This window comes from Podarcis filfolensis (assembly GCF_964270895.1).
Source record: "Podarcis filfolensis genome assembly, chromosome: 8".
Taxonomy (NCBI): Eukaryota; Metazoa; Chordata; class Lepidosauria; order Squamata; family Lacertidae; genus Podarcis; species Podarcis filfolensis.
Window position 1 is genome coordinate 32,431,865 of NC_139611.1, and position 24,150 is coordinate 32,456,014.

Sequence of the window (24,150 nt, forward strand, 5' to 3'; positions counted from 1 at the left end):
ATATCAAAACATCCCTAGAAACAAGAGATTCTGCAGATGTTTTATGAATGTCCCGGACACGGTAGAGCACATTCTCTTTCAGTGCCCATTGTACAGTACGCTCCGTCAACGCGTGCTGCCCCCTCTTTTGGGTGGTCTGGAGCCCCAACAAGGTGAATGTGTGGGATTCTGCCTATCCGACGTTGACCAAAGGGTAACGGCGGGGGTAGCCGAGTTTTTGGCAGCAGTCCTCCAAGGAGCAGGTTAACAAGGAAAACCACTGATTTTATATGTATATATATATATATGTATGTAGCCAACTGCTGCCTTTCTGTATATATCTCAAGGCTTTTATATGTTACTTTTTCTTTTATCGTTTTATTTGTATAATGCCTAATAAAGGTTTGAATAAGAAGAATCATCATCTGTTTGATGGCAAGGTTGAAGAGCGACACCGAAGCCTGACACTCAAGAAGCTGACTATAATATTGCTTGCAAACAACGGGCCATTAATATTTAAAAACTAATCTCACAAATTCATCAATATTTATACATCATAAGGCTTTAATTCTGGGCTGAGCTCTATTGCAACTTGAAGTTATCACTCCTCCACCTACATACCTTTGCAATTCACACACTGTTAACTCCCCCAGCTCCTGAGAAGATCTGCTTCACAAAGCATAAGAACTTTAGATACTAGAAGACAGTGGGGACAAGCCAACTATGACCGTAAGCCAGTGGTAGCGAATCCATGGCATGCGTGCCAGAGAGGGCACTCAGAGCCCTCTCTGTGGGCACGCGCGTAGTCACCAAAACAGGACCGTTGCTGGGTGTTTGCGAAGTGGGTGGCTTCTCCCCCCCCAATGTCGTTACGGGCGGGAAACGCTCCATAGAGTGCGTGCCGCCCACAGCAGCGTTGGGTGAAGCTGTGCACCTGCCAACCAGCTGGCATGGAAGGGGGGGTGGGAGCGAGGAAGCAACGGGTCTATGGGCGAGAGAGAGTGCACACACAAAGGGACTAGGCCAGGGCTCAGCAAACTTTTTCAGCGGGGGGACGGTGCACTGTCCCTCAGACCTTGTGGAGGGCCGGACTATATATTTTTTTGGGGGGAGGGAATGAACAAATTCCTATGCCCCACAAAAAACCCAGAGATGCATTTTAAATAAAAGCACACATTCTACTCATGTTAAAACACACTGATTCCCAGACCGCCCGCAGGCTGGATTTAGAAGGCGCTTGGGCCAGATCCGGCCCCCGGGCCTTAGTTTGCCTACCCATGGACTAGGTGGATGGTGCTCTCCGGCTCCTCTGGGCTCCTGAAAGACACAAGCAGGAGATTCCCTGCCTCGCTAGTGCATGTGATTGGTGGCTGCGTCAAGTGCTGTTTTCGACTGGCTGCCGTTGTGGTGGAGACAATTGGTGTAAGTCTGTGATAGTGTTGAACGATTTTATGGACTCTTCCCCCCAAAAGCTCAACAACTCAGGACAATTCCCTGCCCCCCAGAAGCTCTTAGTGGCTCTTAGTACAAGCCCTCCAGTGCATCTTCTGGAAAAAGTGTATTTCCAAGGTTTGACAGCTCATAATGCTACTTTTTTTGGACTAATACCAGTGCTTTTTTTCTGTGAGAACACAGGGGAATGCAAACTCCTAAACATTTTGTGAATTTAACGGGAGAAGAAATTCACTGTATTTAATTTCCCCAATTAGAACTGTATTTATTTCCCCCAATGGTGATTTTCTTGAGTCAAAATGAGAGTATCCCTAAACATTTTTAATAGAAAAAAGCACTGAGTTATACCATAAAATTATATATCAATGGAAAGGGTTACATTAATCCTAATGTATGAGTTGTTTTTTTCCTAAACTAAAACCTCAGTATTCAGGTTAAATTGCTGTGTTGGCACTTTGCGATAAATAAGTGGGTTTTGGGTTGCAGTTTGGGCACTCGGTCTCTAAAAGGTTTGCCACCACTGCCCTAAGCCATCAAGAGCACAGGGTTCATCTGGTTGGGCTGGACTCCATCTCTCATCAGCGTCGCCCGGCATGGCCAATGGTTAGGGATGATGGGAGCCGTAGTCCACCAATGGCTACAGGTTCTCAGGGTTGGGGCAAGCAGTTCCTCTGGTTCCATCTGCTTACCACAGTAATATATCTACAAATATGTATCTAGGCAGCCATCACAGCGACATCAGAATAATACTAAGCGGCATTAGTTTTTCTAAAGGTGGCTGTGACTATAAATAGTCATATGCCATGGGGCTAATTTTTGAATTCCGGTGCTTCTGGGATTGCGGGTTGGAGGAAGGAATTAGGTAGGTCAAACATCTATCACCACACAACTTAACAAGTCTACCATTATCCCCAACTATTGTCTTTTGTTGTCGGACAAGGAAAATTGTGTTACCTTCCTTATTTCTCTATTTGTGTTGGCGACCAAGAAATTAGGAGTCAAATTTGTGGCTCAGCTCTGAGTATCTTTTATCTTTGTTATGGCTTATAGCCAAACAAATAAAACTGTTACTATTCTATTCTGTAAAATAGTTCTGAAAGGACTCCACAGCTGCACCTTTCAAGTCTAACAAGACATGATTTTTTTAATGGAAAGGACAGAAAATTTTGAAGGTAATTATACATTACTGTGTAAAAGAGGGCTGCAAAAGATTGACCTCCAGCAATCTTTAAAAAACAAAGTTAATTATACTATGAACTGTACATTGGAAAATTTAGGGTACACAATATTAATTGCTTTTCTTTTATAACGTAAGAAACCACAAGGCTTTCTATTTAGGCCCTGATTTGAAAAATGTCACTTTTTTGCACCTTGTGCTTCACATCTCTATAGGAACTGATCTCCTAGAGGATGGGCTTTCTTGGTGTCTTTGGTGAAGTGCCCAAGGAGGTTAACAGCATTAAAAATGTGTTTGAGATGAACGTCTGCACAGTGTAGGTTGACGGATATTGAGAAGGCATAACTAAGCTAGAGCAAAAAGTTCACTTTTCCCTCTAGGCTATGCTGTACGGAAGTTGTTGGTCACAGACTGAGTCTTTAATATGTTTAACATATAGAACACAAACATCATTTTATTGACAAACATACAACACAAAAATGCTATGCCCAGACATACATTCTGCAAGCAAGTTGGTAGCATTTCTTTTCTGAAATGACAGACCATCGTACAAGAAAACTATTATACCAGAACCCTTTTCGTCGAGCCCTTTTTCACAAAGAAATATTTTTTGTTATCTACGGCTACAATTTTTGGTTCAAATGAAAGTTCATCGTTCATGAACATTTCATGTTAGCGAGCAGCATTCTGGCTGGAAAAGACCTCAATAATAACTTTCACAGACCTCTTCTCCTCCAAGTTAATATAGTTGCCAAACCAGCTCCTAACAATTATTGCTTAAGGATAATGACTTTCCTTGCACTGACTGCAGGCTAGTTGCAGTGCTAGACTAACATCCCACATTACTTTATTGGTATCTAGGTCACCAGCTTCTCTTTCTTGAGAATTCACTACATTACACATGGTATCTGGAATTATATATATATCTGACATATTTGTATCATGTATTAAAAGGCCTTGGATGATTTGAAGCTACATAGTGCCTTGCTGGTGTTATTTGCTAAATGCAATTAGACCCGCTCCAAAACAAATAATTCCTTATTTTAAGAGTTTCTTTGTAGAAGGGCTCCTTTGACCCTCAGGTCAGAGTTAAGAACTGCTCAGGCAGCTTTGAATTAAGTTGTTTCTGAACCACCTGTGATTTGGGAAAGAGCCTAGTAATGTTTAACTGTTAACAGGTTAACTGTTAAGGAGCATTTTAAATACCCAGAATTCTCAGTACATGCTCCAAACCAGCAGTGATGAACCTTTGACCTGTGAGCCTAATTAGGCCCAGCAGTTAGGCCCACGTGGCTGTTTCCTTCTAAGGCAGACCCACCTCTGACATCATATACAATAGTGTTTTCCAAACTTTTCATGTTGGTGACACGCTTTTAAGACATGCGTCGTTTCGCGACACAGTAATTCAGTTTTACTAGCAAATCGAACGTTAAACTAACCCCTTTCCAGCCCTGGGAGGAGTGTGGGGAGTGACACACAGATTGAAAAGCTCTTATATACAACATCAGGTGTATCATAGATAAAGATATGACTGCAAGAGAACAATTGGGAGCCTGAAAATATGATCCTGATTGCTCTTTGGCAAGTGGGGCTTGTGCTTATTGTTCCTAAAATTTGGTGCTAAACGCAATCCCTGCTGTGATTGGTTCTAAGTGGAGCTTGGGAAAGTGGAGAAGGAAGTCAGGATTCATCAGCGGTGACTTCAAGTCCTATGTGGACTGGCTGGGAATTTCCTTTGCAGTGCACAAGCCACATCACAAAGGAAAAAGTGGGCCGCATTGATGACATGAGAATGACAGGTGACCGAAGTGACCTCCTGCGAGTGGGTGAGTGAAGGATCTGTCTCGCCAGGCTTAAAAGGTTCCTCACCTCTGCTGCAATCATTAGTTAAACATTCATATTCTGCTCTGACGAATTAAGTGTCAACTACTTTCAAAACAGACAGAATATAGATTAGAACCTGGGTTTCTGCTAACACTGAGGAAGCTGGGGATATATTTATAAGATGTATGGATTTTTAAACTACCAAGATGGCAACATTTTACCGTTTTCACTACGGAAGGAAATGATGTATGATTCATCACCTCACCCATACTAACACTCGCTGTCTGGGGTTTGATCCATTTGAATAAACCATGCTTCTTTGCCATCTAAGCTGTGCTGGAGTCATCGTATCTCTTATCATGAGGCTTGAGCCCTTTAGCAGCCAGCCACAAGCCTTCCCTTCTAGATGTGACAGTGCCATTTCAGACGGCACTGACCCCAGAAGGCAGCAGCTGTGAATGGTCGGTCATTAGCTGTTGGTATTTCAGAAGCACAAATGGCTCGTACTTGTGGTTTCATACTGAAATCCTGTAGGAAATTGGAGTGAGAGAGATTCTGGATGACCCCTGGGCAAAATCCACAAGTCACATGTCTGATAGCATGTCACAAACTGCACAGGCTTTTGAAATAACTGGAACTAATGAACATCCAAATTGGATCCATGTAAAAAGGCTGGGTCCTCAAAAGATCCCTGTTATTGATCATTGTGGCCTGCCCTACTTAGTCTATGTATGTCAGTCTGCTGGAAGTTTAGACAAGCTTGGCTCCCAGGGAGCTGAATTCTCTGCTGGTACAACCTCCAGGCTGGTTTTCTACCTCTCCCTCTGTCCTCCTATCAGAGGGACAGGTTTTCCTTACCATCTGTGTGCTAAAAATGTTTTCATTTATTAAAAGCCAACATGGTTATAAAACCACCCAGACTGACAGTTTTCATGCAGAGATCCGGTCTGCTGCCAGTTCTGAATAGTTAAAATATGACCACCCTGTCTGTATATGAGATGCTTATTATAATCTGCTTAATTATATGGGTACCTGCAGCCAGCTGTTCCACAACCCTGCATGTGTTTACAAGGCATCAGCTCCCTTGAAATATTAAGGATTGCAAGCCTGAGACTGTACCGACCCCATTATCATTCATGACCAGCAGAGTGAAAAAGTAAACAGAAAAAGAAGTCATGACTGCATAAACAGACCCAATGAGTGCAATTAAGAGTAAATAAAGGTCATGATACATCCATTCAAAGCTGCATTAACCGTGCACATCCTTGCCCTAATAAGGAGGTTAACAACTTAGCTTTTTTAATATAGAAAAAAACTTCATCCATTCTCCCATTCCTAAAAAAAGGGCACATAACTTTTCTGACGAGAAAAGGGGACCCATTTGCCTAAAGTCACAACTCTTGGAGAATACAATTATAGCACATTCATGTATATTCATGGGTCATCATTACCTTTGGCTCTTAGTAAAGAAGTGGGCTCCTATCAGCAAATTAACTATCAAGGGGACTCAAGTCTGAAACAAGCAGGCAGAGCTGTGTAAAAGACAGGACAGGGCCTTTAAACAACAACATACTCCCTAGGAAAACAAATGTAGATAAAAATTGAAAATGATTTAGAAATTGATAGCGTTAACCTTGGGGTAACATCTTTCGAAGTAATTTGCTAAAAACATGCCCAAAGCTATTGATGTTAGATTGTTACATTTCTATCTCTTCCATCATTCAATGCTCTCCCTTGACAACAACCATCACAATAACTCTGCTAGGCAGTCAAAGCTGTTTTCCTCTACACCCAGGACCATTTTTCTAGCCATGGCGGCTCTCCAAGCAAAAACTCACAACTCTGGGAGACACTTCAATGTGTTTCCACACTAACACTCTAGACTGATTAGCTCACATCCAACAGTCTAGCTAGCTCCAAGTGTGTGTCTGCGGGGCAGGGGGCAGGATAACAGCAAATATGACATTTTATTTTTTACTCTCTTTTTTTCTATAGAAATTTGGCTACTATTTGCTCCTTACACTGGCAACTACAAAAGCACAGCAGCCACAACAGAAAAACTGAAAGATGCCTATTTGTTATAAATCCATCTTTTGTCACTGTTTTCTCGTTTAACGATTCAGGTTCTTAAAACATGTTTGCTGATGGGACAAAACTTAAGAGAGGTACAAATTGTGGGTAACTAAGTTAACTGAACTTGAGCCCAATGAAATTAGTGAGACACACTTAAGTTCTGACTTACGTACCCCACTGATTTCAATGGAATCTAAGTTCAAGTATCTTAGTTTTGATCCATAAGTCTTAAGCCAAGATTATTTTGTTGTTTTCTTCCTTTGCTTCTGCTGTCTAATATCTGAACCACTATTTTAAGAATGCCAGCTCTCTCAAGAACGCATCAAATTTGCATAGACAGGATATCCTGTCCATATTCCTTTGCCTGCAGAGCCAGCAGCCCCTCACCCCTTTTTGAGCACCCTCCCTTGCAGAATGTTCCCTCAGCCTCCTCCCTCTCCCCTCTCCTTGTGAGTCCTCTGAGCAGCCACCGCCACTGCCACCCTTGGTCCTCACGCCACCCCCCAGGGGCCTAGGAAGAGGACACCCCCAGCCTTAGTGGCCCGATGGAGACTGGCCAAAGGTGAACATGAGGTAAACAGTCACACAAGCCTTTGGGAGGCAGACATGCGAGAGGGCATCAGAGGCGGAAAGGAAGGAAAGAGGGACAGAGGCCAGTGTTGCCCTTGGCACCCCTGACTCTCATTCAAGGTAGCCCAGGGTGCTATGGCACACTGGTCGAAAACCTCTGGTTTATGGGATTATCATTGCCTGCCATGCTCTTGTGTTTACATGGAGGGTTTGGTGAATCCAGGCAATTGCCACTTTCTTCAACTGGTTCCCTTTCTCTGAAGACATCCCTCCACAACCAATGCTGGTGTGCCCCACATTGGGAAACTCACATTGAAAGCAGTCAACAGAAAGAAGTCTTACCTGAACCGTTTTTCAAGTATCCATTGGCATCCACTGTGGTATACATAATGTAAGGTCCAGGCTGATTCACACCGAAGGGCTGGAATGAAAGATAATGACTTGGATTATTTCCCCTTTTCTTTTCAAAGCTTAAAAATCAGCAAAGAAAAAACAAACCCCACCATGAAATGACTGCAGTCTCATTTTGATGTGTGCAATATTGGGAACTCTACAATGATTTATTGTTGATATTCTGAGACTAGAATACAATTTTGTTTTCATGTGGCAAATAACCACGAGAGGTGCCTACCCTTCCCTACCAAACTAACAATACGGCTGTCAATTTGCTCCTGTACGTGCTCTTCTGAATGTACTGTGATTGCAAAGAGAAGACAGCAGTTCCAAAGCAACCCAGCAGTAACCTAGTCATTGTGTTCTGACGTCGATTTGAACGAGCATAACAGCATTTAAAGTTGCAAGTCCAATCTGGTGTGGGAAAAGGAATGTTCGGAGTTCTTTTTAGCCAATGATGCAGAAAACAGCAAATGTTTCCAGGGAAGATACTTATTCTCATCAGCTAATGCAAGTCTAAAAGATGAGTGACTGCAGGCTGACAGTTGATAAGAAGAGCAGATGCCAGGAAAAGGGCTTATGCAAGTTGAAAAACACAATGGTTGTGCAACCATTTTCCAGGCTTTTTATTAGTGGGCCCCTCTCTTTTAGCACTGGAAGGGGTACCATGGAGTCCGCTTTTGTCTTATTCAAGTCTGCTACTCCATTCGTCTCCTGAGCATCACTTTGGTTACACAATTTCACCTTGTTGTGACTTGCTCAATCCTGTTCTGCTCAAGCTTCTCCTACATATCTTTTAAATGTGTCCATTTCTCTCGCTCCTTTCTGTCTGTTTTATCTTCTTTCACCTTTTTGGTCTTCTCAGTCTTTCTACCTGGCTACCACCTATCTTGTTTCTGAGTCCAGAATTTCAATCACTGTCATCTACCGGGACATATTTTTCATAGCTGCCCCTTGCCAGTGAAATACTCTCTAGCTCAGGTGTAGGGAACCTGTGGCCCCTTCAGTTGCTGCTGGGCTGCCATCATCCCTGACCACTGGCTATGCAAGGTGGGAATAATGGGGCCTGGAATCTAGTAGTATCTGGAGGGCCACAGTTTTCCCACCCCTGCACTGCCTGATAACATCTGCTTTGCTCCATCCACAACCATCCTTAAATACTTCTCTTGGCTCAGGCCTTCCTTCCCATGATTTGCTTCATTTACCTCTTCCCTTTCCTACCTCCTTTCTTTATATAGATAATATCTTTTCTTTAAACTGTAAACCTGTGGGCAAGAAGTTGCGCATATTAAGATGCCAAATCTGTCTTTGGTGCTTAACAATATGCAGTATTAGATGTCTGTGGGTCTGATATTTTAGTTCCCCAGGTGGAACTTTGCAGTCTGCATATGGCCATGCAGTACACACCAATTTATTGAATATCAATACAGCTCTAATGCTCCAAATGATCTGTTTACAGGGTGAGCATTTCTAGGGCTTGCCGTCCCACCTCCCCCAACCCAAGAGCTTTGTAGGCATGGGGATTCTGGTGCATTTATCGTATTCACTTAAGGCAGCGTTGCTTGGTACTATAAATAAATTATTCTGAAGTCAAAATCATTATGAACTTCACATATGCCTCCTAGAGAGATTAATACAAACGTGGATACAAGTCAGAAGGACAAAGCATATGGGAAAGAGAACATTGCTCATTCCCCCCCCCCCGCCCCAAGTGTCAAGATTCGGTACCTTTGGGAAGGGAGAATAAAGAACAAGGCAAACCGTTCAAGAAGATTTGGATCCTCAAACAAAGTCCAAAGGAGATAAGTGAGAGGCAAATGTTTCAACTACAGCGTGCCTTGGGGAACCCAGCTGTCAAGCGAGTCAGTCTGAAAGGAGCGCTCACAAATTGGGCCTTGCTGACATGCCTTTCAAAATTATTGCTTTAAAATTTTTGCTCAAGGCTTATTATTCAGAGGCTTCATTGCACACGATACAACATGGTCAATGAAAAAGGCAGAGCAAACTTTGCAAAGTTTCATGCTGGATAATCAGTGCTGTGATTTAGCTAACACTTTTACATGTGCATAGGTGCTCAGTGGAGCCGGCATGTGCACTGGGGCTTTCTCTCCATCTCCCATGGTGGAAAAGGCAGCCCACTCACTGCCCACCTTGCACTGTGGGCTGCTTTTAAAATCTGGGTTCCTTTTTAATTGTCATTGTGTGACAAAATGAGTAGGGGGGGGGGATAGGATGCTGGAGGGGAGTGGGGAGTTCAGAATGCATAAGGAAACAAAGGACCAAGAAAGCAAAGCATAACTTTATGAAAACCAAGCCTTATGAGGAAAGGTTGAGGGAGCTGGGTATGTTTAGCCTGGAGAAGAGAAGAATTAGAGGTGGTATGATAGCCTTCTTCAAATATCTGAAGGGCTGTCATATGGAAGATGGAGCAATCTTGTTTTCTGCTGCTCCAAAGGGCAGGACCTAAACCAATGGATTCAAATGACAAGAAAGGAGATTTCAACAAAAGATTAGGAAGAGCTTTCTGAGGGTAAGAGCTGTCTGACAGTTAATGGACTACCTTGGAAGTTGGTGGACTCTCCTTTGTTGAGAGTTAGGTTGGGTGGCTATATTGGTCAGGGATTTTTAGCTGTGATTCCTAAACTGCTAGGGTTGGACTAGATGACCCTCATGGTCCCTTCTAACTCTATCATTCTATTAACATTTTGGAGCCTTGCTTCTAATTTCTTGGCAGAAGTCTTGAAGCCTTCCTTCACTTTTTCCATATGGGCAAGATCTTGCAGACTGCCTGAGGAATGGAGATAGTGGACTTTGAACTCTACATACAACTGAATTAAAAGTTAAGCTTCTCTCACCCAGGAAGAAACGTACTGGGTTATCATAATAGCACTTAGCATGCAAGATATGGGGGTTAAACTATCCTCCCCTATCTCTGTCCATTGCCTTTTAGATTAAGGACACCAAATCATTTCAATAGCAACAACCTTTAGCAGCATACTTACCGTTATCTTTCGCGGACAGTCATTGGAACAAAGACCGCTGAGCACTGTGGATAAACAATGGGGAGGAGTCTAATGGTTATCTATGCTGTTAACAGGCTTGCTCTATACACATCTCCCTGCAATCTTATAATTGTCACTGCTTCATGCTCAATTTGCACATCCAAGTCAAGTTGCCTTTTCTTTATAAAGGCTCCTAAAAATTTTAATTACTGTTGTTTATCTCACAGTAACGTTTTTTTAAAAAACATTATTGATTTGTCCAAATTATGCTGCTTCACATAATGAAGGCATTAATTAGGTAATCACTGTTCTATCACACCTATTTCTTGTCTGGGTGACGTGATGCCAAATACAGACTCAATATTCATGTAAGAACGAAAACAAATTAAAATGCATGCTAAAAATAGAGGTTCCTCAGGCTTATTTTTTTCAACTCTTGATTCAATATTCCATTTATTGTTTCTCATCATTTAGCCAGCCTTCCACCAAACAGCTCAAAGAGTGACATACAAGGAAATCTCTTGTTTTATTTTCACAACCATCCTGCAAGGCTGTGGGTTGTAAAAAAGGTGATTCATTAATTTAAGAGAACTACCATCAATTCTTGGATAGGTCAAGGATTTATTTTAACTTCATTCTTATCTTAAATAAGAAGTATATTTGCTCATGTTTAATGTTACATCACCTTGCCAACAAAGGTCCGTATAGTAAAAGCTATGGTTTTCCCAGTAGTGATGTATGGAAGTGAAAGCTGGACCATAAAGAAGGCTAATCGCCGAAGAATTGATGCTTTTGAATTATGGTGCTGGAGGAGACTCTTGAGAGTCCCATGGACTGCAAGAAGATCAAACCTATCCATTCTGAGGGAAATCAGCCCTGAGTGCTCACTGGAAGGACAGATCCTGAAGCTGAGGCTCCAATACTTTGGCCACCTCATGAGAAGAGAAGACTCCCTGGAAAAGACCCTGATGTTGGGAAAGATGGAGGGCACAAGAAGAAGGGGACGACAGAGGACGAGATGGTTGGACAATGTTCTTGAGGCTACCAGCATGAGTTTGAGCAGACTGCGGGAGGCAGTGGAAGACAGAAGTGCCTGGCGTGCTCTGGTCCATGGGGTCATGAAGAGTTGGACACGACTAAATGACCAAACAACAACAACAACAACAATGTTACATTAACAGCCATTTTATATGTATTATTTGCAATGGCCTACGAGCATGAACAAATAATATCCTATATTATCCTTACAACCACTCTGCAAAGCAGAGTAGGCTGAGAAATAGACGGAGACAGAGACACACAGTCACTATTCCAAGGTCATCCACTGAGCTTTGTGCCTAAGTGAAAATTTGAACCCAGGTTTCTTCTGATCAAAGCCCAACAACCTGCAATACAGCAATATTATGTTAAAACACTGGAACACATCAGTGTTTTTGTGCCACACAGCAACATTTTATAAATGGGTTTGTGTGCTTCATCATTTGGAAGGAAAAGCCCCAACTAAAAAGAAAAAACTGAGCAAACTTATGGAGAAACGAAGCAGCCTCTGTTTAAGAAGCCTATCTATGCATCCAGGAAGCAGGTCACGGTAGGCTGCGTAGAAAATGCTGCTGGAAAAATGCTTGGAAGATCTGGGTTAAATACTGGCTCAACCACAGACTGCCTCTCTGATTTAGCCTCACCACCTGTAATATGAAAAGGTGTCCATTTACTTTTGAAGAGCACAGTGAAAGGATGAGCGCGGTGCTGACTTTATCATATAGACCACAAAGCACTTAAAAATAAAGCTTTATAAAAGCGTATTTGTCTCTTGCTTCCAAGCTTGTAATAGACACAACCTTAGGTCTCATCTGCAATAGAAGAGTGCCATTTTATCACTCCTAAACACAGATGTTAAAAAATTCTATCAGTCTGGGGGCGGGGAGGAGCAGAGAGGTAATGAATGCCTGAGAAAACAGCTTACTGATCATGGAAAACGAAGAAAGGGCTTGTTGTCAGCAGGCTACCAACTCACATCTCTTTCACTTTTTCCTTCCTTCCCTGCCCCTTAATACCTCCAAGAACATCTGCTCCTGAAAGCACTTCATCCTTCTGCCAAGATTTAAAGCTAATTCAACCATGTAGCACGCTGTGATTAAGCAGCCAATTCCTTAATAACTTAGTGCCAAAGCTGGGCATTTCTGGGGGAAAAAAAAGTTTGCCCTCTACAAAACTGTTCTTTTAAAAGTAATTGGTGGGTTTGCAATTTTAGTTGCAAAAATACCCATGAATGCCGCTTCAGAGGGAAACAATGGAAAATAAAAACGGAAACCAGCAAGTGCATACACCATTATTCTGGACTTTTTATAATTTCCAACTTTGCACAGCATCTTAAATAGGATATTTAGGTCACATTTTTTTTTGCTCAGCAGGTACCCAGAAGAAGAGAAAGCTGTATTTAGCTGAACAATTTCATTACATACTCTGCTGAATTAAGCGATCTTGCATACATAGAACCATGTGAATTCTTTTGCTTTCCCTGTTAAGTGATGTAAGCTAAAGTGATGGCAAAATGGGCTCTTGTGAATGAGGCAAGGAGCTCTCACCATTGTATGCACTGATAAAGTTGAGCAGGTGATTAGCCTGGATGGGAGACTTCTGAGGGCGCCATGTAAGCCATGCAGCAGCATATAAATGAAGAGCCCAGGACTGATTTAGCTATTTAGCTATTTAACCCATTTGTGTATCACTTGTCACACAATTTGATTCTGGGGTGGTTTTTTTCTTTACAAAAAACAAAACAAAACGCAGTACACAAAACAATGCAATAAAAATAAGCTAGCAAAGAAAAGCAGAAAGTGAAATGCTAATAAACATGCCTAAGTCAGGCATGTCTAACTCCCAAGAGACTGCGATCTACTCCCAGTATAAAAAACTGGCAGTGATCTACCTATTGTCATTGGAGGGAGGAGGAGTGTGTGTGTGGGAGTGCTGGATTGCCCAGAGTTGTTGAGTTTTTTATAGGAGGGAAGTGCCCAGAGGAGTTGAGCTTTTTCTAGGGGGGATTGCAGAAAGTTTTTAAGCTCCCCCCCGTAACTTTTTGTACACGATAAGGATCCTGTGATCTACCAGGATCAGCCGGGGGTCTACTGGTAGATCGTGATCTACTGGTTGGACATCCCAGGCCTAGGTGAATAAGGTAGCATTTAAAGGTAAAGGGACCCCTGACCATTAGGTCCAGTCGTGGCCGACTCTGGGGTTGTGCCGCTCATATCGCTTTATTGGCTGAGGGAGCTGGTGTACAGCTTCCGGGTCATGTGGCCAGCATGACTAAGCCGCTTCTGGCGAACCAGAGCAGCGCACGGAAACGCCATTTACCTTCCCGCCGGAGCGGTACCTATTTATCTACTTGCACTTTGACATGCTTTCGAACTGCTAGGTTGGCAGGAGCAGGGACCAAGCAATGGGAGCTCACCCCGTTGCGGGGATTCAAACCACTGACCTTCTGATTGGCAAGTCCTAGGCTCTGTGGTTTAACCCACAGCGCCATCCGCGTCCCTAAGGTAGTATTTACCTAGCACCTAAAAAAGCAATGTTGGTGCCAGGCAGGTCTAATGGGAGATGGCATTCTATAACTGGGGTGCGGCTGCTGAAAAAGCCCTCAGCCCTCAGATTGTCACTCGCCTCACTTCTGATAGTGAAGGTACACAAAGACAGGAATCAACACAGTAGTCAACATAGTGCCTTGCAGACCTTGTTGGACTCCAACTTCCATCAGTCCCAGCCAGGGGTCAGGAATGATGGCAGCTGAAGTCCAACAACATTTGGAGGACACCACATTGGCTACCCTGACCGGAGAGCATGGGCAGGTGGATAGCATGCACTCCTGTAGGTACCCCGGTTCCAATCTGTTTAGGACTTAAAAGCATTAGAACATTTGTTGGGTTTGGAAGTAGAGAGGAAGCCACTAAAACTCTTAGAAGACTACTAAGATATCATCGGAACGAACTGTTCCCATTCAAATTTCAGCAGTTGTATTCTACACTAGCGTGCAATTTCTGAACAGTCTTCAAAGACAGCTCCATGTAAAACACACTGCAGTCCATCTAATTGGGAGGTTACCAATGCATAGGTAACTGCGGCCTGCGTCCCTTTGTCTAGAAGGGGTTGAGGCTGGCAATCCAGCTGTACTTGGCAAATGGCACCCTGGGCAATTGAAGCTACTTGACAAGCTGGATCTAAGAGAAATGTGTGTGAGTAATATATAGGGAACATCTTCCCCCATATGAACCGACCCACCTTTTTTGCTTCAGGTGGTGGTATACACTCAAAATACATCCCTGATTTCATCTGTGGAAAAACTGAAGGGTAAACTTCTGAAATGTTCCAATGTTTTTTGTTTAATACAATGTTCCTAATGCTTTGGGCTTATCATTTGCTTAAAAATGTTAACTTTATTTCAGTTTAACCTTTAAGTAGCCTAAACGCACCATGAATTATGTTCTCCAGAGGCTGAGGATCAATAGTCCTCATCAGAGTGCCTGGTGATCCAGAGTGTGCCTCTTATTTTATTGAACCAGCTGTGTACTGGAATCACTGCTGCCTACGTACTCTGAAGCAGCAAGCGGTAGATTGTATTGAAATTAATTCTCCGTAGCCCAGATTAAAAGCAACCCAACTCCTGGGCTTTGGACAAAAGCTGCTGAAAGCAGTATTTTACTTTCGTTTACCTTGCATATTTTCCCTTTCTGATTAAAAAGTTTCTGGTGCTCATTAAAAAAAAGACCCTCTAAACTTTTGTCATAGCTCAATACCTTTTAAAATGCAGAATGAAATGAAATGAGAGTGTGAACACACACACAAATGTAATGAAGGCTAAATGGCCTCATTTTTACATACAGCCTGACCACTTGCAAGAGAGCTGGTTTATGCTGCTGTGAATACTTCCAGTCCCATATTTTGAAAACAGAGTGGTCTTCATTAATATAGACATTTTGTTTCCTCTCCTTCCCTCTTGTGCAAGGCTGACTGTGAACCAGTAGCTTTAGGGTTTAAAACCAAATCTTTGAGTCTAATAATAATAATAATTTATTATTTATACCCCGCCCATCTGGCTGGGTTTCCCCAGCCACTCTGGGCGGCTTCCAGCAAAACACTAAAATACAATAACTTAAGAATTATTACTCAGAAGTATAGGTTACAGAGATCTCAAATAAGCCGTGAAGACTGATAAAAGAAACAAAGGGACAGGTTCACAGCACGATGCAAAGCCACAGCCAGTTTTTAAACAAAGTGTGGGTTTTTAAACAAACCGTGGATTACAAAGCTTGGTCATTTAACTGGTTTATTTGAAACCACCATCTTTGGTTTATATGTGGCAAGAAGCCATGATTTTCTGGAAAGGGAAACTAAAGTTTGTTGAAGTCCTCCTCCAAGAGGCTGGTCCACCAAGCACACTCTGTGCTCAGCTAGTCCTCATCTGCCTGTCTCCCTTCTTACAAGCCTGGTGGGGGAAGTTGGCTGCCAGCTTCCTCCTCCTCTTCCTTAGCCTAAGTGTTGTCTTTTATAGAACTCAACAGGGAGCAGGATGCAGGTAGAACAAGAATTTGTTGGCTCTGCCTAATATGGACTCTGCCTGTCCTGGGCTCTGGCTCCACCCACTATCAGCCTCCTTGCCTTCCACCTTAACAGTTCCAATGGACATCAGCCTTCACTGTCCTCCTCCCAGAAGGGCAGGAAGAGGCAAGGGGAGACTGAAAATCGAAGGCTTGTGGAGGTTCCTTCCTGCTCAAGTACAAATCAAGTCCAATAACATTTAAGGTCAAGAGCAAGCATAATGAGGAGACATCTTAACCATGCTTAGGAGATTGGGAGGGTGTAGCAGGCTTCCCCAACCTGGTGTCTTCCAGATGCTTTGGACTACAACTCCCATCAACCCCAGGCTTTGTTGGCTGGGGATGATGGGAGCTGTAGTTCAAAAATATCTGGACAGCTGCACGTTGGGAAAGATTGGCTGATGGGATCACTAATCTCAATCCCTCCCCCTTCTCCCCTTAATCACAATGAATAAGCATCACCCTTTAACCAGTGCTGAAATCCAGGACGATGTGGTGTTTTATTGCATAGAAAGTATATCACCTTGATACTTTACATTAGTTGGTGGTATACAAACTTTCAAAAAGAATTAAAACAAATAAATTTTAAATATTGTATAAAAGGAAACACATAACAGAACAAGCACAAGCAAGTTCTGTACTGGAGTAATACACTAGAGTGATCTAAATATACAAAACTGGCTAACATATGAGTGGGAGCACTAAAATAAGCAAATAACTTGAATCATATGTAATCAATTAGGTTTTCTTTAACCCAGTTCTCCCACACATAGCATTTCCCTTCTTACACTATTACTATAATACAATCATTTTTCTATTGTTCTTGGTGGGCAACGAGAAACAGAATCAAATTTCCCCTCTAACAGCATTTTGATGTTTTCGTAGAAATCCACTTACCAATGACTTTAACAAAATAGGCATCAGCTTCAAAGTTATTTTTTAATGTGTGGATGGCAAGCTCTGTCTTTGTGCTATCCTTGCTGAGGACAATAATATCCAAGATTCCCTAAAGAAACAACAAAATATCAGTATTCTTTTTAAAAAAAGAGCAGAAACCTGAACATCACTAAAATGCAGTCAATACAATGAAGCAAAAAAATACAATAACTGCTGGCAAAAACCGTGAGATCGCAAAATTAGTTTTCGCTTGAAACAGAGCTTCCAGAATCAGAGCTGTGGGTCAGATCACAGTTGTGAAGAGTTTAATCTATCTATCAAAACACCCACTGAAAATGGTAAATCAGGCTGCAATAAAAGCTTAGCAACAATTTCACTTGTAAAGAAAAGAAAATTGTTTTCAGACGTTGGGGGAAAGAGATATTTTTCATTTTAACATTGAATTTCCCTTTTGGTTTTGAGTACATTGCCCTGGCCGCAGTCACACATGTTTTCTCCATACCTGTGCTCACTTTAAGACAGAGCCTCACAACCTGCAAGCAAGTTGGTTTATGCAGCTGTGCAACTTTCTGGCTCCTGGGCTGTATTTTGAAAATGAGTGGCCATCACCAATATAGTAGCTAGAGCCACACCAGTTTTGAATTATGAGCATTGCATGTAATAAAGGAAACTTATTTTTAAAACTCTGAATATTTCCATTTAGTGAAATGGAAAGGAAAACAATTCTTTTATAGTTTTACCAAAATGTTGATCTCTTTAAATTCACCAAAATGTTGGGCTTAGGCCAGGGAAGGCAAAAGGGTCCACATACTCCTGCTTTTGGTCAGGGGGGGAAATGAAATAAAAACTGGGTCCCTTTCACCTCTGTCAATGGCACACTATCCAAAAGACACAGGATAGCACACTCTTGAGTGAAAAACAACAGCACATTTAAGTTCTATGGGATTCATGTCTTCCAAATCCAAGGACTTGGCTAAAGCTATAAATGCCAATTTCAGGCCGGTTTAGAGGAGATGTTGGAACTTCCATTAAACAACTCAAGTCTCGGGTAATACACAATGAAGCATGTCACACTGATGTTATGGGCACCATAGGGTTGATATGTCCATCCTCATTCTAAAAGCTAAAGGGAAATATAGGAGACACATGGCCAAATGATAAGTTTCCTCTGTGTGTGTTCCTTTTCTGCTCAGTTTTGCACAGATCTAGGCTGCAAGCACCTGCTTTAAGCACAACTTGATGCATTCCAGGCAATGGCATCCCATCCTTCATTATGTTTAACGGGAAACATGTCAGTTTTATGACTTCTCCACAACAGGAAACACTGCTGTGCTAAGCAGATATCAGGCCGGCATTTAACAATGTTTCAAAAGTGTCAAGCCTCACCTCCAGATATTACGGAACATGAAAACATTTTGAATGATTATTTGGCAGAAATATGCAGGAAAAATGTGGAGATGTACTTTTCACCCTTGGAGTTTTCAAAGAAACATGTGGCCTGGGTGGGGGGGGGGAGGGGAATAAAAACTTATATCTAAAAGAAGGGACTCAGAGTGCCATTGCGATTTGGAGTGAATGGATGTACAGAGGTGGACAAAAGTTTAAAAGTGAGAAATAAAGCTGAGGCCAGGAGAAATTTGGCACTGAATGCAGGGAGCCAGATGCAGTGTCTGTTCATGTACTGTGCAGAAATAAATTATTGTGAATATTTGGCAGTCAGTAGGGGAGAAACTAAGCTGGAACCTTATGATTTATGTTAGCTTAGCTTAGTATACAAATGTCCCCAAATTGCATGGGAGGGTCAAGTCGCTAGGGTTTGAGCAGATCAGCTGTGGTGTGTCCAGCTTAATAGTGCAGTAAACACCCCTACCTTAACAACTTGGGAATATCAGTTTGCAATATTTAAAGGCAGCATGGTTTCTGGACTAGAAAGATGGACTTGGTCTAGGAAGTAAGAATGCAAGAGCAGCCCTGCTGGATCAAGACCAAAATACCATCTAGTTTAGAAATGTGAAACCTCTGGATGTTGTTTGACCCCAATTTCCATCAGCCTTAACCAGCATGACCAATGGGCAGGCTTAATGTGAGTTGCCTTCCAATGATGTCTGGAGGGCCATAGGTTCCCCATCCATGAAGCTGATAATCAGCTGGTTTCCAACAGTAGCCAATCATAGGCAGTTAGGAAGGTAACACACAAGGCATGAAAGCAACAATGCCTCTTCCTTTCCCATGTTGTTTGTTCTGGTATTCATCATATGCTCTGGGCAACTTGTCTTTTTTGAGCCTGAGATTCTCACCAATAGAAGAACGGGCTACTAGCTGGGAGGAAAGACACAAGGATTGTGAAAAAGCAAACCCCTTGTATTTGCTGCATACACACATATGCAGTTCTGGAAGTATATTTTCAATGCCACTTTGGCCTGTAAGTAAAAACTGGACATGAAGAGGCTTTTAGAGAGCAACCACTTGTTTTTATTTATATTAACTCCCCGAATTCCTGTTTTTAGGAGCACAGGAAACCGCGTTCCACTTAGTCAGACCATTCCTCTATCTAGCTCAGCTTGGTTTACACTGGCAGAGGCTTTCCAGGATTTGGGCAGAGGACATTCCCAGACGTTCCTGGAGAGGGAGTTGCTAGGGCAGGAACAATACTCAGTGGTAGTGGCTCTCCATAGTTTCAGGACAGGTAGTCTCGCCCTGCCTGGAGATTTTGAAGCTCAAACCTGGGACCTTCTGCATGCAAAGCAGATGCTCTTCTACTTAGCTTTGGTCCTTCCCCAATATTAGTTTGCATATGCTTTCACATGCCTTCTTACTACTCTTTTACTGTTTTTACCCTGTATTTTTGTTTTGATGATATTGCTTACTGGGTTTTCTTTAAAGAGTAAGTTTATAAATTGTTTTAAATAAACAAAATAAAGCAATGCATAAAAATAAGCCTGAGAACTTCATCTAAACAGATTTTAGCAGATACAAGTGATGGTATACACTGGTGCCTTAGGAAAGTGCCACTCCCTTCCTTTAAAAATAAATAAATATCAAATGTAAAAAGTGAAGCCCATTATTAACAAAGATCTATTCAAAAGAGCTGAAATGAAGGGTGACTGTTCATATAATCTCAGCGGCTCTCTCTTCAGCTTTAAATGACTTCTCTTCAAACAACTCGTTTGTTTTCATTATGTGCCGTGGATTTGCCCAGTCAAAATATTCCAAGATGTCAGTTTGGAACGAAAGCTCAAATAAGAACGGGCAGATGGCAATTAAGCAGGCAGGAAAACAAGGAAGAGCGCTCAACTCACGTCTTCATAAATGTCAAAGAAGGTTGCCACCACAGCGTCTTTGATCTGATTCAGATCCGAGAGCTCCCAGTAGACCTTAAACATACGCCGTGCACCCGCGCAGCTTGCCTCATTGCACTCAACATTCTCCAGCAGGAAAGCTTGCTGGTTGCTGCAAAGGAAGGAGAGAAACATGGGGTGGGTGCAGTTTTGTTTTCCTGCCTTTATTCTTGCAAAGCTGACTGTGAGCTGGGCCCATTTAGGGCATAATAATAATAATAATAATAATAATAATAATAATAATAAAATTTACTATTTATATCCTGCCCATCTGGCTGGGTTTCTCCAACCGCTCTCGGCAGCTTAAAGCATATATAAAAACATAATATACAAACTCCTGCAACCCTAACACTACATATCTGGGAGTAAGACCCACTGAATTCAAAAGGGCCTAGTTGTGAATAGACATAATTAGGATTGTGCTACTAGTCAGTTAATTATTTTTACTCAGAAGGGAAAGAGCTATTTAGTTCCTCTATCTATCCCCTTTGGGAAGTGCAAAGTGGGAGTGGGTAACCTTCCATTTTTCTTCAAAAAACCTAGAACTCCAGGGAGCCTTATTCATAATCAACATTAAATTGTAAGCAACTTGAAGCAGGGACTAGCCTCCATCCTCCTCACTTGATTATCTTATTCTGTAAAGCAGTATATTTATTTATTTGATTTGTCTTGTTATGAGTTTGGGTGGTCAATCTGGATGACATCCTGGGTCCCTTCAAAACCTGTATCTGTGGGGAGAAGAAGCCTGCCAAACCAGGGGATTTTTTTAGCTTTCGCTGGCTTGTTAAGTACCACAGTTTAACGTAACCAAAGAAATCACTCTGCTGCTATAGACAATTGGGTACATCATTTACTTACTAGCTTGCTTACCACCCTTCATCTAGAGATCACAGGGAAGTTAACATTATAACAACAAAAATTAAATGTTTCCATTGCCCTCTTATTTCCAAGAGGTGTCTGTTGGTTGGGGAGCAGGGGAAGAATCTGATTGGAGCAGGCCATGATCTTGTATTTGCCTCCCTGCCTCCCATGCTTCTTTTTTTTGATAAATGCATTATATTTTGAACTTGACCGCAAGCCACCTAGAGACTATCCTGATTCATTTAATATTGAGGCTTTTGCTGTTGCTGATGATTGCTCTCTTTTCACCACATTTCTGGCACGGGGCCCGCCATACGGCTGTCAGACATGACAATCTACACACACTTAACATTTTTTACATGGAAGAGAAAAAAGAGCTCAGTTTGCAGTAAAGTCACCCTTTTGCCCCCAAATCAAAGGAATGGAGCGACAGGTTAAGCAGACTCCCACTTTTACTTTTAGATTCCGAAGCAAAAGGCACTAGAGGGTGCTGGGAAAGAGATCCTTTGGGCAGAACTAAGTAGCCATTCCTGAATTCTGTGTTGCTGCCAGAAATAGTACCCACCAGTCTGTAGACCTATGCCAGGGTTGGCTAACATGTGGCTTTCTAGCTATTGCTGGACTACACATCAACCCTGACCATTAGTAGCTGGGGCAGATGGGACTTGGAATTAGTAAAATATGGAGGGCCACAGATTCCTCGTCCCCAACCTATGTCCTGTAATGTGAAACTCACCACACAATATTATGTCATCACACAATGACTTTCCCCTTTCCCCACTCTAAGGATGGATTGCTCCTGGGGTAGAGATCTTAATGAGGTCATCATGTTGATTCACAACTTGACCTAGACACAGAGATACTGTTTTGGGCAGCATGGCCTCACTGTTCATAGAATCATTGACTTTTAGAGTTTGAAGGGACCCTGAGGGTCATCTAGCCCCAACCCTCTGCAATGCAGGACTCTCCCCGCCCCCAATGTAACACTTAGTTCCCTCTTAAAGTGGATTTTACTAGAGCTTATAAAAATTCTGTCAAGTCTCTGGGAAACACATAAATCTCAATGCTATTTTGTCAACATTTCTTGGGTATCTCCCTATGAGTATGTGTTGACAAAGTTTTTTGAAAAGGGAAAACTTAACGCACACACATAGGATGATTTCATCAGCCAAGTCATTTATTCTGTACTGTAAGCTTTGCTTCCTTACTGTGCAAAGTCTTCAAAATGCATGAATCAGACTTCCCCACCCCCACAACTCAATGTTCTAATGAAGCTTTTCATTACCACAGCAATTTTATTCTCAACACCTTTCATGAATATTTACATATTTACTTCCAGTATGAGTCACAACTATCATTACATTGCATCTCCATTATTTCCCTTTGTGTCTCAGCCAAATATCAAAACACACCATTATACAATTTACAAGGTTATTTCAATTTCTTCATTACATATCCTATAAATGTTCCCATTCAGGTGTGACAAAAGGGGACATGCTGTGTGTTGATTTTTTAAAAAATCCTTTTGATGTATTCCTGGTTGAAATTTTGCAGATTAAAATGACTGAAAATGCTTTTCCTATCCATTTGGTATGGCACTACATGCCCCCTTAACACCAGGGGATAAATTATTAATGTTTCTGGAGCCGTGTAAAATGTTCAACTGTAAATTGTAGGAAAGGCAAACTTGTATGTACCAAACACAAACCTATAAGACAAATTCCGAAGATGTATTTGTGTTAAAGCACTTCTTCATAACAGCATAGTTAAATTATGGAACTTGCACTCAGAGGAGGCAGTGAAGACCAGCAAGCTGGGTGGCTTTAAAAGAGGATTAGACAAATTCATGAGGGAGAGGGCTATCAAAGACTACTAGCCATGGCGGCTAGGCTCTGCCTCTATACGAGGAGGCAAGAACACCTCTGAATACCAGTAGGTATAAACCACAGGAGGAGGAGATAGTACTCTTATGCTCTAATCCTACTTGGAGGTCTCCTATAGGCATCTGGATGGCCGATGTGAAAACAGGATGCTGGGCCTGATGGGCCATCGGCCTGATCCAGCAACGCTCTTCTTATGTGCTTACATTCTTAATCTGTTGCAGTAACAAAATGAGTCTTAAGCTAACTTAAAAGAATAACAAGCTTTCATGGATGCCTTATGAAGCGCACAGTGCGTTACTTAGCAGTTATGTAGATATATGAGAGTTCAGAGCAGAAGAAAACAGGCAAACGATGGGATCAGGCAACACACACACAAAAAGGTTCTCCAGGCCTACTGCATTTGTATTGCATTGCACTGATATTGTACTCAGATGCAAGTGCCTGCATAACTGTATCTCTCAACCAACTGAACGTTAAGATTTCATGCATCGTGAAGTAGGCCTACAAAAACCTGGACCTCAATACAGTGGTACCTCGGGTTACAAACGCTTCAGGTTACAAACGCTTCAGGTTACAGACTCCGCTAACCCGGAAGTAGTACCTCGGCTTAAGAACTTTACTTCAGGATGAGAACAGAAATCGCATGGCAGTGGCGTGACGGCAGTGGGACGCCCAATTAGCTAAAATGGTACCTCAGGTTAAGAACAGTTTCAGGTTAAGAATGGACCTCCGGAACGAATTACCGGTAAGTTCTTAACCAGGTACCACTGTAAACACAATAGACTTTAGAGCACTGCAAAATGCTTGTATTTCCTGTAAAGCAGATTGCCCAGAGAGCCCGTGATTGGCCCAAGATCACCCAATAATCTTAACAGATGAGAAGTGATTTGAACGCATGATATTCCTTTTCCCAATGCTCAAACACACCTTTCCCACTATTCCTTAGTGCATGTCAATTTTGAAAAAGGCAGTCACTCAGTGGCAGAGCTGGCTTGCCCATAAAGCTGGGTCTCCTCCTTCTTTGGTGATCACTCGTAGCCGAGTAAAAGTGTCTTCCGTAAACACGTTTTAACAATGAGTCCGTAAGTGACTGTGGAGGCCAATTCT

General features: G+C 42.2%; 1 protein-coding gene across 1 annotated transcript in view; it reads right to left on the reverse strand.

The window, feature by feature from the left end:
• The window catches only part of ITFG1 (integrin alpha FG-GAP repeat containing 1), a 126,605-nt gene that overhangs the window by 34,642 nt on the left and 67,813 nt on the right, over positions 1-24,150 (reverse strand). Inside the window, exons 11-14 of the mRNA XM_083626050.1 lie at positions 20,261-20,411; positions 16,962-17,070; positions 10,471-10,514; positions 7,418-7,496 (exon numbers count right to left, since the gene is read on the reverse strand). Of these exons, the coding sequence (XP_083482176.1) occupies positions 7,418-7,496; positions 10,471-10,514; positions 16,962-17,070; positions 20,261-20,411 (383 nt within the window). The remainder of the gene's footprint in view (positions 1-7,417; positions 7,497-10,470; positions 10,515-16,961; positions 17,071-20,260; positions 20,412-24,150) is intronic.